This window comes from Mesoplodon mirus (assembly GCF_964341445.2).
Source record: "Mesoplodon mirus genome assembly, contig: SUPER_3_unloc_2, whole genome shotgun sequence".
Classification (NCBI taxonomy): Eukaryota; Metazoa; Chordata; class Mammalia; order Artiodactyla; family Ziphiidae; genus Mesoplodon; species Mesoplodon mirus.
Window position 1 is genome coordinate 898,432 of NW_028295808.1, and position 14,793 is coordinate 913,224.

General features: G+C 54.2%; 1 protein-coding gene across 1 annotated transcript in view; it reads right to left on the minus strand.

Annotated features, from left to right (window-relative positions):
- The window catches only part of LOC309801708 (Golgi-associated RAB2 interactor protein 4-like), a gene marked incomplete at both ends in the record, with an annotated part of 33,450 nt that extends 30,312 nt beyond the window's left edge, over positions 1–3,138 (minus strand). The window contains one exon of the mRNA XM_082646774.1: positions 2,321–3,138. Coding sequence (XP_082502900.1) covers positions 2,321–3,138 — 818 coding nt within the window. The remainder of the gene's footprint in view (positions 1–2,320) is intronic.
- Between the last annotated feature and the right edge of the window lie 11,655 nt (positions 3,139–14,793).

Below are 14,793 nucleotides of genomic sequence, written 5' to 3' on the forward strand. Positions count from 1 at the left end.
ACCTTAAATAAATGTCCTTTAAAGATGCCAAGCCTTTCTGACATCATTTTTGTGCATAAATACAAGTGATTAAAAGAGAAAGGCATTGGCCAATAACTTCATCACAACTGCCACGGTGATTGTAGGACCATCCTGATTTCAGAGTTAGTAAAATGTGAAAACTACAACACCTGTGTACCTACCATCTTGCTTCAGAGACAGAACAATTCCCAGCAGCACTAACAGCCTTGTGTCAACCTCCTTGACCTAGCCTTTCCACCCTAGAGAAAACTGTCCTCCATTTTGTGTTTACTTTTCCCTCAGGTTTAGCTACCGTCTTTTTAAACATGGACCCTATGCAATCCGTTGTTTGAGCTTGTTTCAGAATGGTTCCATGAGTGGAACTGTATCCCATTCTTTTGATGTTTTTAAAAACCATGAGAAGTTGATCTATGCTAATGTGTGTAGCTGATTTATTTTTCACTATTGAATATTCCAATCTCATCCTATCCTGCTGTATGAATTCTGCTGATGGAAATTTGGGCTGTTGCCCGTGTTGTGCTGTTAAGTTATTTTTGCTCTAAACATTCTCAGAGTTGTTTCTTAGACCATGTGTGTTTCTCCAGGGTATATACCTGGGCAGGGAACGGCTAAGTCTAGATGAGAGTGCTTGCTGTTCTGATTGCTAGCTAATACTGACGCCCTTATTTCTGTCCACTGAATAGCCCGAGGGGACATGAGTCCTGTTCTGGCTCTGTTTACAGACCTTCAGGGGGAATAAGCGTTTATAAAAAGAATAGGGGGGGGGGATTCCCTGGTGGCGCAGTGGTTGAGAGTCCACCTGAGGATGCAGGGAATATGAGTTCGTGCCCCAGTCCTGGAAGATCCCACAGGCCGCGGAGCGGCTGGGCCCGTTAGCCATGGCCGCTGGGCCTGCGCGTCCGGACCCTGTGCTCCGTGACGGGAGAGGCCACAACAGTGAGTGGCCCGCATACCGCGAAAAAAAAAAAAAAATGAATAGCGGGATAGTGAAGGAGAGCTTCCCAGACCATAGTCTGACTTTGAGCCATGGCCCTGGGGGGCAAAGCCAGAAAGGAGTGGAAGCCAGATGGAGCAGTGCTGTTGGCGCTGAGCATGCGTGTGAGGTGGGGCTGCCCTTGCCTGGACACTGGGTCTCAGACTGTGGCACAGCTGACATCACAGAATCCACTGTGAAGCTACGGCTGGGCTTCGGGACCTAGAAATTCAGACAAAACACTGCCTGCGTTCTCAGACTGTATGTTTTTTTTATTTAAATTGCAGTAAGGAAGCTGAAATGGGCTCTCCAGGGGTATTTCCCAGAGCCCTGGTCCCCTTTGCAGCTCCCAGCTCTAGGTCCTATTGATGGGCTTCAACGGTCACTGGCTCCATGGTCTCAGATGTCACACCGGTGATTTCCAGGCCCTGGCCACTCTCTGCTGTCTCTGTCATGGCCTCCACTCGGGTCCCTTCCACTGGCTCCGCCAGGATGCTCCCATGTTTATTTCGTGATGAGGCCACTGTCTTTTTTGTAAGTCTGGCTCTCACATTCCTGAAGAAAGAGCTGATCCTGCTGAGTATGTTGGTGGTGGGACCTGAACGCGCTGGAGATAAGCTCCTGCCCGATTTGTGCGAGGTCTTGGACTCACTGGTGATAGGAGCACGGCTGATGCCTTTGGGAGCAGTGCCCTGCTCGCTGCCCCCCGGGCTGCCGTGGCCTTTGGCCTTTTGGTCCTCTCTAGTGGCTCTGCGGCCGCCTGAGCACGGGCCAGCTGCTTTGGGGATTGTCTTGCTCCCCGCTGCCTTGTGGTGGCTTTCCACGGAACTGCAGAGCTTGGGGCTCGTCAGAGATCTGTCCTCTCCCCAGTGCTCCCTCCTCTCCCTTCTTCCCTTGCGGGCCTGGGACACTCTCTGTGAGCTGCCATCCTGTTCGCTCACTTTGCCTTCCTGTGGCAAGCTTGAGACGAGGGTCCCCTCATCGTCCTTGTCGGCTCTTGCTTTGACAGTCTTGCTGGTAGGTTCTGCTCCGACCACAGTCATGCCGGCCCCTGGGGAGAGGCTGGTGGACGTGCTGGAAGCATACTCTGAATTGTTCTCAGCACCTGCCAAGGCCGTTTTCCCGCTCCTCAGGGATGTTGTGGCAGTGTCCCCAGTGGCTCTGTTGGTTTTGCTTCCTCCGGGCCCGTCGCTGGCTGTGGCTGCTACGGCCGTGCTCCGCTCTTCAGTGGCAGGAGACTTGATCACTGCCGTGCTCAAAGCACCCGCTGCGGTGCCTCCTGCCACCCCTGCTGTCTCCACCTTTGTCGTTGACTGCGATGCTGACGCTTTGTCGAGCTCTGTAGTAGGATTTGCTTTCGCAGTGGCCACATCGGGCATGGTATCGGGCTTGTGGGAGTCCAGTTGGATTCCGTGCCCCCCAGCAAAAGCTGCAGGCGTGGCCCCGGCCACCTCAGGGCACGTGTGCAGGCTGCTGACGTTCACCTGGTCCTGATGCCCCTTTCCTTGGAAATCCTCCACGGCCGGTCTCCTCCCGTCCTGCTCCTCCTCGAACACAGGCATGCAGGGCATGTCCCAGACGGGAACGGCATAGGTGTTGCTTTCACTGTCCACTGGTGGTCGCAGGAGGTAAATCAGCTGTTCCCACTCGGCGAAGAGGTCTTCCCGCGCGTCCAGAGGGGGACACAGCTGCAGGTAGAAGCAGCGGCCAGTGGCAAGCTTCACGCGCAGCTGCTCTTTCTCACGATTGTGAGTGGAGATCCTCACGAACTCCAAGGGAAGGAGCCTGGTGAGCTCTAAGGTCTTTGCAGCCTTGTGGCTCTTGCCCTTGGTGGCCTGGCTGCGCTCGGCGTGCTTTTCACAGCCGGTGGCCCGTTGGGCCAGCAGCATGATGTCTGGGAGCGGGAGGACGGGGCTGGTGGATGTGATGCCCATGGTCACCAGGCCGCCCCAGTTGTGCACGTCAATCGCTTCTCCCCTCTTCGTGACCTGGATGAAGTCGCTCTCGAATATCGGCGCATACTTGAAATGGTCGTATTCGCCCTTGTGTAGTTGCTGCTGCAGCTTCCCCGTGGTGGTGTTGAACAGGTCCACCCAGGTGCTGCTCCGGGCCGTGTGATACGGGAGCAGAGAGTCCCCACTCATGGCTGTCTTTGATCACGACAGGCAGCGCGGTTAAGGCGGCTACCTGGCTCTTCCCTCCCTCGGCCTCACTGGCAGAAGAGTGAGCTGCGATGCTCCTGCGTCACACAGGCGGCCCCGTTGCAGGTCTTCCAAGCCCGCCCCACAGGCCCCCACGTTTGCCTCCGGGTCTCCCAGAGGCAGGGGTGTGGGTAGGGGCACAGATGATCACAGTTGGGACGCTGTAGGGTGCCTGGAGCCCAGGCTGAATCTCTTCAAGTGTGTCGAGAGGTACGGTAGGCTCCCCCTCCTCCTCACCTCACTTCTGCTTCTGGGTTTTTATCTCCCCAAGAGGCTGTGGTGAACTTCCGTCCTAGTGAGAGAAGTAACCACTTTGTCAGCCTAACCCCCTGGCACAGCCTATTTATCCTCTGAGGCCCTTTCACAAAGCCCTTTGTGACCTATCACTGTCACAGAGCCCTTTGCCTCATCCCCCAGCTGCCCCCTCAGGGCAGGGCCCCCATCCTCTCCCAAACACCCCATTGCCCCCGCGGAGGACAGGCCCATCCTGCCAGGGACTCAGGTGCGTTACCAAAATAAAAATGTCTTCAAGTGGGAAAGTTTTGTGTGGGTCCTTTTTCTTTTCCTCCCCCAAATTCAGCTACTGGATGAAATCTATAGCAATGTAAGACGATGGGATCAATTTGAACCATTTAAGCTCATGGTTTAATTGTATCGAATAGGGCAGAGTTGGCAGTGGCGGTCCTTAGTCTGTCCTTTCATAAAATCTCAGTAAACGTGGACGATGGTGAGTGCCAGTTCCCCTGTGAAGCCTTCCCTAACCCAGAACTCCTTCCCATGCCCCAGACCCCCTCCTCTGAATAGATCCAGTCCCCAAACACACGTCTCTCATTGTATTTGTCACTCAGAGTTGTGATCATGACTCGCGCTGTCCTGTCTCCTCCACCATCTGTGTACCTCTGTGCGGGACCGGGGTGGCACACTGTCTGAAAGTTGTTGCACCGAGGTAGCTCCCTCTCTGCACCATCACCTGCCACCTTGAGCAAGTCCTTCAAATGCTCTGAACTTCCGCTTGCTTATCCGCAATGTGGAAAGACGTGAGAATCAGAAGGGGGCACACACATTCAAGAACTTTATAAACAGCTAAGGGCTATGCACGTGTTGTTTTTCCCGTAAATTTATTTTATTATTTATTTTTGGCTTCTCTTGTTGGGGAGCACGGGCTCTAGGTGTGCGGGCTTCGGTAGTTGTGGCTCGCGGGCTCTAGAGCACAGGCTCAGTAGTTGTGGCGCACGGGCTTAGTTGCTCCGTGGCATGCCGGATCTTCCTGGACCAGGGCTCGAACCCGGGTCCCCTGCGTCGGCAGGCGGATTCTTAACCACTGCGCCACCAGGGAAGTCCCTGTGCACGTGTTTTTAATGCATTTTCTTCCTTCAGACTAGTGTTTCCCTGCACTTGCCTGTGTGGAAATCATCAGATCAAAGGAGTGTGATGTGATCTTTTTGTAATTTCTCCTCCTTGGGTCCAAGGAAAAGCTGGTGGAGAGTAAAGCATTAATTGCGGCTCCCTGCAGCTCCTAGTCTTCTGGGAAACTCTGGGTTAATTCTGGGGTCAGGAACCTTGTTTGGCCAGGGGAAACATTGCATATGTGTAGGTCTTGGGCTGGCTCCCTTTCTCATCAGTGCTCCCCACCAAGTGCCCACCATTCCGTCCACCAACAGAAGAGACCTCTCCCCAGCCTCCCGTGATGAGGTCTGTGGAAGTCACAAACTGGAGGTCCAATCAACAAGGATGCTCTGACCTAACAAATACTCTCCCTCATGTGAGGTTTAAGGATTTGGTTTTGGAGCCCCAGAAGAAAAAAGTTCCTGCAGATTTGGTGTGGAGAAACCCTTGTGAGCAGGGCATTCAAAAGTTGAATTAGTGGCTGGAGGAGGACTGGATGCTGGACGTTCCAGGAGTGAACGCTGGAATTCCAGGTGGGAGCCTGTTTCTGGCCGCAGCCCGGGTCATGCCAGAGGCTAGAGGTAGAAGCCTGGGAGCCAGACACAGCTCAAGGGTGGACTGGATGCTCTCGAGATAAGGCCAGCTAAGAGCTGTGAGCTCACTGAAGTTCGAAAACCGGCTCCCGGCCCCCACCCCTCCCTCCCCTCAATCTAGTAAAATTGATGCTCATCTCTGTAGTGTTGGAACATGATGGTAAGGATGGTGGTGCCGCGGGTTCTTGTGCTGGTCCTAGCTCAGGCTTGTTTGCTTGCTTCCTTCGCATACTACAGACAGGGCTTTGCATAGAGAAGTGGGCTGGTGGATCACTGTTCTGCAAAGATCCCATTGTGCGACTGCAGCAGGTTACCTTCTCTGAGCCTCAGTGTTCTCATCTGTAAAATGGGCATATCGTTCCTTCTTTTCCTAATAACCAAACAAGTGTTCTTGTACTTTACCTTAAATAAATGTCCTTTAAAGATGCCAAGCCTTTCTGACATCATTTTTGTGCATAAATACAAGTGATTCAAAGAGAAAGGCATTGGCCAATAACCTCATCACAACTGCCACGGTGATTGTAGGACCATCCTGATTTCAGAGTTAGTAAAATGTGAAAACTACAACACCTGTGTACCTACCATCTTGCTTCAGAGACAGAACAATTCCCAGCAGCAGTAACAGCCTTGTGTCAACCTCCTTGACTTAGCCTTTCCACCCTAGAGAAAACTGTCCTCCATTTTGCGTTGACTCTTCCCTCAGGTTTAGCTACCGTTTTTTTAAACATGGACCCTATGCAATCCGTTGTTTGAGCTTGTTTCAGAATGGTTCCATGAGTGGAACTGTATCCCATTCTTCTGATGTTTTTAAAAACCATGAGAAGTTGATCTATGCTAATGTGTGTAGCTCATTTATTTTTCACTATTGAATATTCCAATCTCATCCTATCCTGCTGTATGAATTCTGCTGATGGAAATTTGGGCTGTTGCCCGTGTTGTGCTGTTAAGTTATTTTTGCTCTAAACATTCTCAGAGTTGTTTCTTAGACCATGTGTGATTCTCCAGGGTATATACCTGGGCAGGGAACGGCTAAGTCTAGATGAGAGTGCTTGCTGTTCTGATTGCTAGCTAATACTGCCGCCCTTATTTCTGTCCACTGAATAGCCCGAGGGGACATGAGTCCTGTTCTGGCTCTGTTTACAGACCTTCAGGGGGAATAAGCGTTTATAAAAAGAATAGGGGGGGGATTCCCTGGTGGCGCAGTGGTTGAGAGTCCACCTGAGGATGCAGGGAACATGAGTTCATGCCCCGGTCCTGGATGATCCCACAGGCTGCGGAGCGGCTGGGCCCGTGAGCCATGGCCGCTGGGCCTGCGTGTCCGGAGCCTGTGCTCCGTGACGGGAGAGGCCACAACAGTGAGTGGCCCGCGTACCGCAAAAAAAAAAAAAAAAAAAAAAAAAAGAATAGCGGGAGAGTGAAGGAGAGCTTCCCAGACCATAGTCTGACTTTGAGCCATGGCCCTGGGGGGCAAAGCCAGAAAGGAGTGGAAGCCAGATGGAGCAGTGCTGTTGGCGCTGAGCATGCGTGTGAGGTGGGGCTGCCCTTGCCTGGACACTGGGTCTCAGACTGTGGCACAGCTGACATCACAGAATCCACTGTGAGGCTACGGCTGGGCTTCGGGACCTAGAAATTCAGACAAAACACTGCCTGCGTTCTCAGACTGTATGTTTTTTTATTTAAATTGCAGTAAGGAAGCTGAAATGGGCTCTCCAGGGGTATTTCCCAGAGCCCTGGTCCCCTTTGCAGCTCCCAGCTCTAGGTCCTATTGATGGGCTTCAACGGTCACTGGCTCCATGGTCTCAGATGTCACACCGGTGATTTCCAGGCCCTGGCCACTCTCTGCTGTCTCTGTCATGGCCTCCACTCGGGTCCCTTCCACTGGCTCCGCCAGGATGCTCCCATGTTTATTTCGTGATGAGGCCACTGTCTTTTTTGTAAGTCTGGCTCTCACATTCCTGAAGAAAGAGCTGATCCTGCTGAGTATGTTGGTGGTGGGACCTGAACGCGCTGGAGATAAGCTCGTGCCCGATTTGTGCCAGGTCTTGGACTCACTGGTGATAGGAGCACGGCTGATGCCTTTGGGAGCAGTGCCCTGCTCGCTGCCCCCCGGGCTGCCGTGGCCTTTGGCCTTTTGGTCCTCTCTAGTGGCTCTGCGGCCGCCTGAGCACGGGCCAGCTGCTTTGGGGATTGTCTTGCTCCCCGCTGCCTTGTGGTGGCTTTCCACGGAACTGCAGAGCTTGGGGCTCGTCAGAGATCTGTCCTCTCCCCAGTGCTCCCTCCTCTCCCTTCTTCCCTTGCGGGCCTGGGACACTCTCTGTGAGCTGCCATCCTGTTCGCTCACTTTGCCTTCCTGTGGCAAGCTTGAGACGAGGGTCCCCTCATCGTCCTTGTCGGCTCTTGCTTTGACAGTCTTGCTGGTAGGTTCTGCTCCGACCACAGTCATGCCGGCCCCTGGGGAGAGGCTGGTGGACGTGCTGGAAGCATACTCTGAATTGTTCTCAGCACCTGCCAAGGCCGTTTTCCCGCTCCTCAGGGATGTTGTGGCAGTGTCCCCAGTGGCTCTGTTGGTTTTGCTTCCTCCGGGCCCGTCGCTGGCTGTGGCTGCTACGGCCGTGCTCCGCTCTTCAGTGGCAGGAGACTTGATCACTGCCGTGCTCAAAGCACCCGCTGCGGTGCCTCCTGCCACCCCTGCTGTCTCCACCTTTGTCGTTGACTGCGATGCTGACGCTTTGTCGAGCTCTGTAGTAGGTTTTGCTTTCGCAGTGGCCACATCGGGCATGGTATCGGGCTTGTGGGAGTCCAGTTGGATTCCGTGCCCCCCAGCAAAAGCTGCAGGCGTGGCCCCGGCCACCTCAGGGCACGTGTGCAGGCTGCTGACGTTCACCTGGTCCTGATGCCCCTTTCCTTGGAAATCCTCCACGGCCGGTCTCCTCCCGTCCTGCTCCTCCTCGAACACAGGCATGCAGGGCATGTCCCAGACGGGAACGGCATAGGTGTTGCTTTCACTGTCCACTGGTGGTCGCAGGAGGTAAATCAGCTGTTCCCACTCGGCGAAGAGGTCTTCCCGCGCGTCCAGAGGGGGACACAGCTGCAGGTAGAAGCAGCGGCCAGTGGCAAGCTTCACGCGCAGCTGCTCTTTCTCACGATTGTGAGTGGAGATCCTCACGAACTCCAAGGGAAGGAGCCTGGTGAGCTCTAAGGTCTTTGCAGCCTTGTGGCTCTTGCCCTTGGTGGCCTGGCTGCGCTCGGCGTGCTTTTCACAGCCGGTGGCCCGTTGGGACAGCAGCATGATGTCTGGGAGCGGGAGGACGGGGCTGGTGGATGTGATGCCCATGGTCACCAGGCCGCCCCAGTTGTGCACGTCAATCGCTTCTCCCCTCTTCGTGACCTGGATGAAGTCGCTCTCGAATATCGGCGCGTACTTGAAATGGTCGTATTCGCCCTTGTGTAGTTGCTGCTGCAGCTTCCCCGTGGTGGTGTTGAACAGGTCCACCCAGGTGCTGCTCCGGGCCGTGTGATACGGGAGCAGAGAGTCCCCACTCATGGCTGTCTTTGATCACGACAGGCAGCGCGGTTAAGGCGGCTCCCTGGCTCTTCCCTCCCTCGGCCTCACTGGCAGAAGAGTGAGCTGCGATGCTCCTGCGTCACACAGGCGGCCCCGTTGCAGGTCTTCCAAGCCCGCCCCACAGGCCCCCACGTTTGCCTCCGGGTCTCCCAGAGGCAGGGGTGTGGGTAGGGGCACAGATGATCACAGTTGGGACGCTGTAGGGTGCCTGGAGCCCAGGCTGAATCTCTTCAAGTGTGTCGAGAGGTACGGTAGGCTCCCCCTCCGCCTCACCTCACTTCTGCTTCTGGGTTTTTATCTCCCCAAGAGGCTGTGGTGAACTTCCGTCCTAGTGAGAGAAGTAACCACTTTGTCAGCCTAACCCCCTGGCACAGCCTATTTATCCTCTGAGGCCCTTTCACAAAGCCCTTTGTGACCTATCACTGTCACAGAGCCCTTTGCCTCATCCCCCAGCTGCCCCCTCAGGGCAGGGCCCCCATCCTCTCCCAAACACCCCATTGCCCCCGCGGAGGACAGGCCCATCCTGCCAGGGACTCAGGTGCGTTACCAAAATAAAAATGTCTTCAAGTGGGAAAGTTTTGTGTGGGTCCTTTTTCTTTTCCTCCCCCAAATTCAGCTACTGGATGAAATCTATAGCAATGTAAGACGATGGGATCAATTTGAACCATTTAAGCTCATGGTTTAATTGTATCGAATAGGGCAGAGTTGGCAGTGGCGGTCCTTAGTCTATCCTTTCATAAAATCTCAGTAAACGTGGACGATGGTGAGTGCCAGTTCCCCTGTGAAGCCTTCCCTAACCCAGAACTCCTTCCCATGCCCCAGACCCCCTCCTCTGAATAGATCCAGTCCCCAAACACACGTCTCTCATTGTATTTGTCACTCAGAGTTGTGATCATGACTCGTGCTGTCCTGTCTCCTCCACCATCTGTGTACCTCTGTGCGGGACCGGGGTGGCACACTGTCTGAAAGTTGTTGCACCGAAGTAGCTCCCTCTCTGCACCATCACCTGCCACCTTGAGCAAGTCCTTCAAATGCTCTGAACTTCCGCTTGCTTATCCGCAATGTGGAAAGACGTGAGAATCAGAAGGGGGCACACACATTCAAGAACTTTATAAACAGCTAAGGGCTATGCACGTGTTGTTTTTCCCGTAAATTTATTTTATTATTTATTTTTGGCTTCTCTTGTTGGGGAGCACGGGCTCTAGGCGTGCGGGCTTCGGTAGTTGTGGCTCACGGGCTCTAGAGCACAGGCTCAGTAGTTGTGGTGCACGGGCTTAGTTGCTCCGTGGCATGCGGGATCTTCCTGGACCAGGGCTCGAACCCGGGTCCCCTGCGTCGGCAGGCGGATTCTTAACCACTGCGCCACCAGGGAAGTCCCTGTGCACGTGTTTTTAATGCATTTTCTTCCTTCAGACTAGTGTTTCCCTGCACTTGCCTGTGTGGAAATCATCAGATCAAAGGAGTGTGATGTGATCTTTTTGTAATTTCTCCTCCTTGGGTCCAAGGAAAAGCTGGTGGAGAGTAAAGCATTAATTGCGGCTCCCTGCAGCTCCTAGTCTTCTGGGAAACTCTGGGTTAATTCTGGGGTCAGGAACCTTGTTTGGCCAGGGGAAACAGTGCATATGTGTAGTTCTTGGGCTGGCTCCCTTTCTCATCAGTGCTCCCCACCAAGTGCCCACCATTCCGTCCACCAACAGAAGAGACCTCTCCCCAGCCTCCCGTGATGAGGTCTGTGGAAGTCACAAACTGGAGGTCCAATCAACAAGGATGCTCTGACCTAACAAATACTCTCCCTCATGTGAGGTTTAAGGATTTGGTTTTGGAGCCCCAGAAGAAAAAATTTCCTGCAGATTTGGTGTGGAGAAACCCTTGTGAGCAGGGCATTCAAAAGTTGAATTAGTGGCTGGAGGAGGACTGGATGCTGGACGTTCCAGGAGTGAACGCTGGAATTCCAGGTGGGAGCCTGTTTCTGGCCGCAGCCCGGGTCATGCCAGAGGCTAGAGGTAGAAGCCTGGGAGCCAGACACAGCTCAAGGGTGGACTGGATGCTCTCGAGATAAGGCCAGCTAAGAGCTGTGAGCTCACTGAAGTTCGAAAACCGGCTCCCGGCCCCCACCCCTCCCTCCCCTCAATCTAGTAAAATTGATGCTCATCTCTGTAGTTTTGGAACATGATGGTAAGAATGGTGGTGCCGCGGGTTCTTGTGCTGGTCCTAGCTCAGGCTTGTTTGCTTGCTTCCTTCGCATACTACAGACAGGGCTTTGCATAGAGAAGTGGGCTGGTGGATCACTGTTCTGCAAAGATCCCATTGTGCGACTGCAGCAGGTTACCTTCTCTAAGCCTCAGTGTTCTCATCTGTAAAATAGGCATATCGTTCCTTCTTTTCCTAATAACCAAACAAGTGTTCTTGTACTTTACCTTAAATAAATGTCCTTTAAAGATGCCAAGCCTTTCTGACATCATTTTTGTCCATAAATACAAGTGATTAAAAGAGAAAGGCATTGGCCAATAACTTCATCACAACTGCCACGGTGATTGTAGGACCATCCTGATTTCAGAGTTAGTAAAATGTGAAAACTACAACACCTGTGTACCTACCATCTTGCTTCAGAGACAGAACAATTCCCAGCAGCACTAACACCCTTGTGTCAACCTCCTTGACCTAGCCTTTCCACCCTAGAGAAAACTGTCCTCCATTCTGTGTTTACTTTTCCCTCAGGTTTAGCTACCGTCTTTTTAAACATGGACCCTATGCAATCCGTTGTTTGAGCTTGTTTCAGAATGGTTCCATGAGTGGAACTGTATCCCATTCTTTTGATGTTTTTAAAAACCATGAGAAGTTGATCTATGCTAATGTGTGTAGCTCATTTATTTTTCACTATTGAATATTCCAATCTCATCCTATCCTGCTGTATGAATTCTGCTGGTGGAAATTTGGGCTGTTGCCCGTGTTGTGCTGTTAAGTTATTTTTGCTCTAAACATTCTCAGAGTTGTTTCTTAGACCATGTGTGTTTCTCCAGGGTATATACCTGGGCAGGGAACGGCTAAGTCTAGATGAGAGTGCTTGCTGTTCTGATTGCTAGCTAATACTGCCGCCCTTATTTCTGTCCACTGAATAGCCCGAGGGGACATGAGTCCTGTTCTGGCTCTGTTTACAGACCTTCAGGGGGAATAAGCGTTTATAAAAAGAATAGGGGGGGGGATTCCCTGGTGGCGCAGTGGTTGAGAGTCCACCTGAGGATGCAGGGAATATGAGTTCGTGCCCCGGTCCTGGAAGATCCCACAGGCCGCGGAGCGGCTGGGCCCGTTAGCCATGGCCGCTGGGCCTGCGCGTCCGGACCCTGTGCTCCGTGACGGGAGAGGCCACAACAGTGAGTGGCCCGCGTACCGCAAAAAAAAAAAAAAAAAATGAATAGCGGGATAGTGAAGGAGAGCTTCCCAGACCATAGTCTGACTTTGAGCCATGGCCCTGGGGGGCAAAGCCAGAAAGGAGTGGAAGCCAGATGGAGCAGTGCTGTTGGCGCTGAGCATGCGTGTGAGGTGGGGCTGCCCTTGCCTGGACACTGGGTCTCAGACTGTGGCACAGCTGACATCACAGAATCCACTGTGAGGCTACGGCTGGGCTTCGGGACCTAGAAATTCAGACAAAACACTGCCTGCGTTCTCAGACTGTATGTTTTTTTTATTTAAATTGCAGTAAGGAAGCTGAAATGGGCTCTCCAGGGGTATTTCCCAGAGCCCTGGTCCCCTTTGCAGCTCCCAGCTCTAGGTCCTATTGATGGGCTTCAACGGTCACTGGCTCCATGGTCTCAGATGTCACACCGGTGATTTCCAGGCCCTGGCCACTCTCTGCTGTCTCTGTCATGGCCTCCACTTGGGTCCCTTCCACTGGCTCCGCCAGGATGCTCCCATGTTTATTTCGTGATGAGGCCACTGTCTTTTTTGTAAGTCTGGCTCTCACATTCCTGAAGAAAGAGCTGATCCTGCTGAGTATGTTGGTGGTGGGACCTGAACGCGCTGGAGATAAGCTCCTGCCCGATTTGTGCCAGGTCTTGGACTCACTGGTGATAGGAGCACGGCTGATGCCTTTGGGAGCAGTGCCCTGCTCGCTGCCCCCCGGGCTGCCGTGGCCTTTGGCCTTTTGGTCCTCTCTAGTGGCTCTGCGGCCGCCTGAGCACGGGCCAGCTGCTTTGGGGATTGTCTTGCTCCCCGCTGCCTTGTGGTGGCTTTCCACGGAACTGCAGAGCTTGGGGCTCGTCAGAGCTCTGTCCTCTCCCCAGTGCTCCCTCCTCTCCCTTCTTCCCTTGCGGGCCTGGGACACTCTCTGTGAGCTGCCATCCTGTTCGCTCACTTTGCCTTCCTGTGGCAAGCTTGAGACGAGGGTCCCCTCATCGTCCTTGTCGGCTCTTGCTTTGACAGTCTTGCTGGTAGGTTCTGCTCCGACCACAGTCATGCCGGCCCCTGGGGAGAGGCTGGTGGACGTGCTGGAAGCATACTCTGAATTGTTCTCAGCACCTGCCAAGGCCGTTTTCCCGCTCCTCAGGGATGTTGTGGCAGTGTCCCCAGTGGCTCTGTTGGTTTTGCTTCCTCCGGGCCCATCGCTGGCTGTGGCTGCTACGGCCGTGCTCCGCTCTTCAGTGGCAGGAGACTTGATCACTGCCGTGCTCAAAGCACCCGCTGCGGTGCCTCCTGCCACCCCTGCTGTCTCCACCTTTGTCGTTGACTGCGATGCTGACGCTTTGTCGAGCTCTGTAGTAGGTTTTGCTTTCGCAGTGGCAACATCGGGCATGGTATCGGGCTTGTGGGAGTCCAGTTGGATTCCGTGCCCCCCAGCAAAAGCTGCAGGCGTGGCCCCGGCCACCTCAGGGCACGTGTGCAGGCTGCTGACGTTCACCTGGTCCTGATGCCCCTTTCCTTGGAAATCCTCCATGGCCGGTCTCCTCCCGTCCTGCTCCTCCTCGAACACAGGCATGCAGGGCATGTCCCAGACGGGAACGGCATAGGTGTTGCTTTCACTGTCCACTGATGGTCGCAGGAGGTAAATCAGCTGTTCCCACTCGGCGAAGAGGTCTTCCCGCGCGTCCAGAGGGGGACACAGCTGCAGGTAGAAGCAACGGCCAGTGGCAAGCTTCACGCGCAGCTGCTCTTTCTCACGATTGTGAGTGGAGATCCTCACGAACTCCAAGGGAAGGAGCCTGGTGAGCTCTAAGGTCTTTGCAGCCTTGTGGCTCTTGCCCTTGGTGGCCTGGCTGCGCTCGGCGTGCTTTTCACAGCCGGTGGCCCGTTGGGCCAGCAGCATGATGTCTGGGAGCGGGAGGACGGGGCTGGTGGATGTGATGCCCATGGTCACCAGGCCGCCCCAGTTGTGCACGTCAATCGCTTCTCCCCTCTTCGTGACCTGGATGAAGTCGCTCTCGAATATCGGCGCATACTTGAAATGGTCGTATTCGCCCTTGTGTAGTTGCTGCTGCAGCTTCCCCGTCGTGGTGTTGAACAGGTCCACCCAGGTGCTGCTCCGGGCCGTGTGATACGGGAGCAGAGAGTCCCCACTCATGGCTGTCTTTGATCACGACAGGCAGCGCGGTTAAGGCGGCTCCCTGGCTCTTCCCTCCCTCGGCCTCACTGGCAGAAGAGCGAGCTGCGATGCTCCTGCGTCACACAGGCGGCCCCGTTGCAGGTCTTCCAAGCCCGCCCCACAGGCCCCCACATTTGCCTCCGGGTCTCCCAGAGGCAGGGGTGTGGGTAGGGGCACAGATGATCACAGTTGGGATGCTGTAGGGCGCCTGGAACCCAGGCTGAATCTCTTCAAGTGTGTCGAGATGTACGGTAGGCTCCCCCTCCGCCTCACCTCACTTCTGCTTCTGGGTTTTTATCTCCCCAAGAGGCTGTGGTGAACTTCCGTCCTAGTGAGAGAAGTAACCACTTTGTCAGCCTAACCCCCTGGCACAGCCTATTTATCCTCTGAGGCCCTTTCACAAAGCCCTTTGTGACCTATCACTGTCACAGAGCCCTTTGCCTCATCCCCCAGCTGCCCCCTCAGGGCAGGGCCCCCAT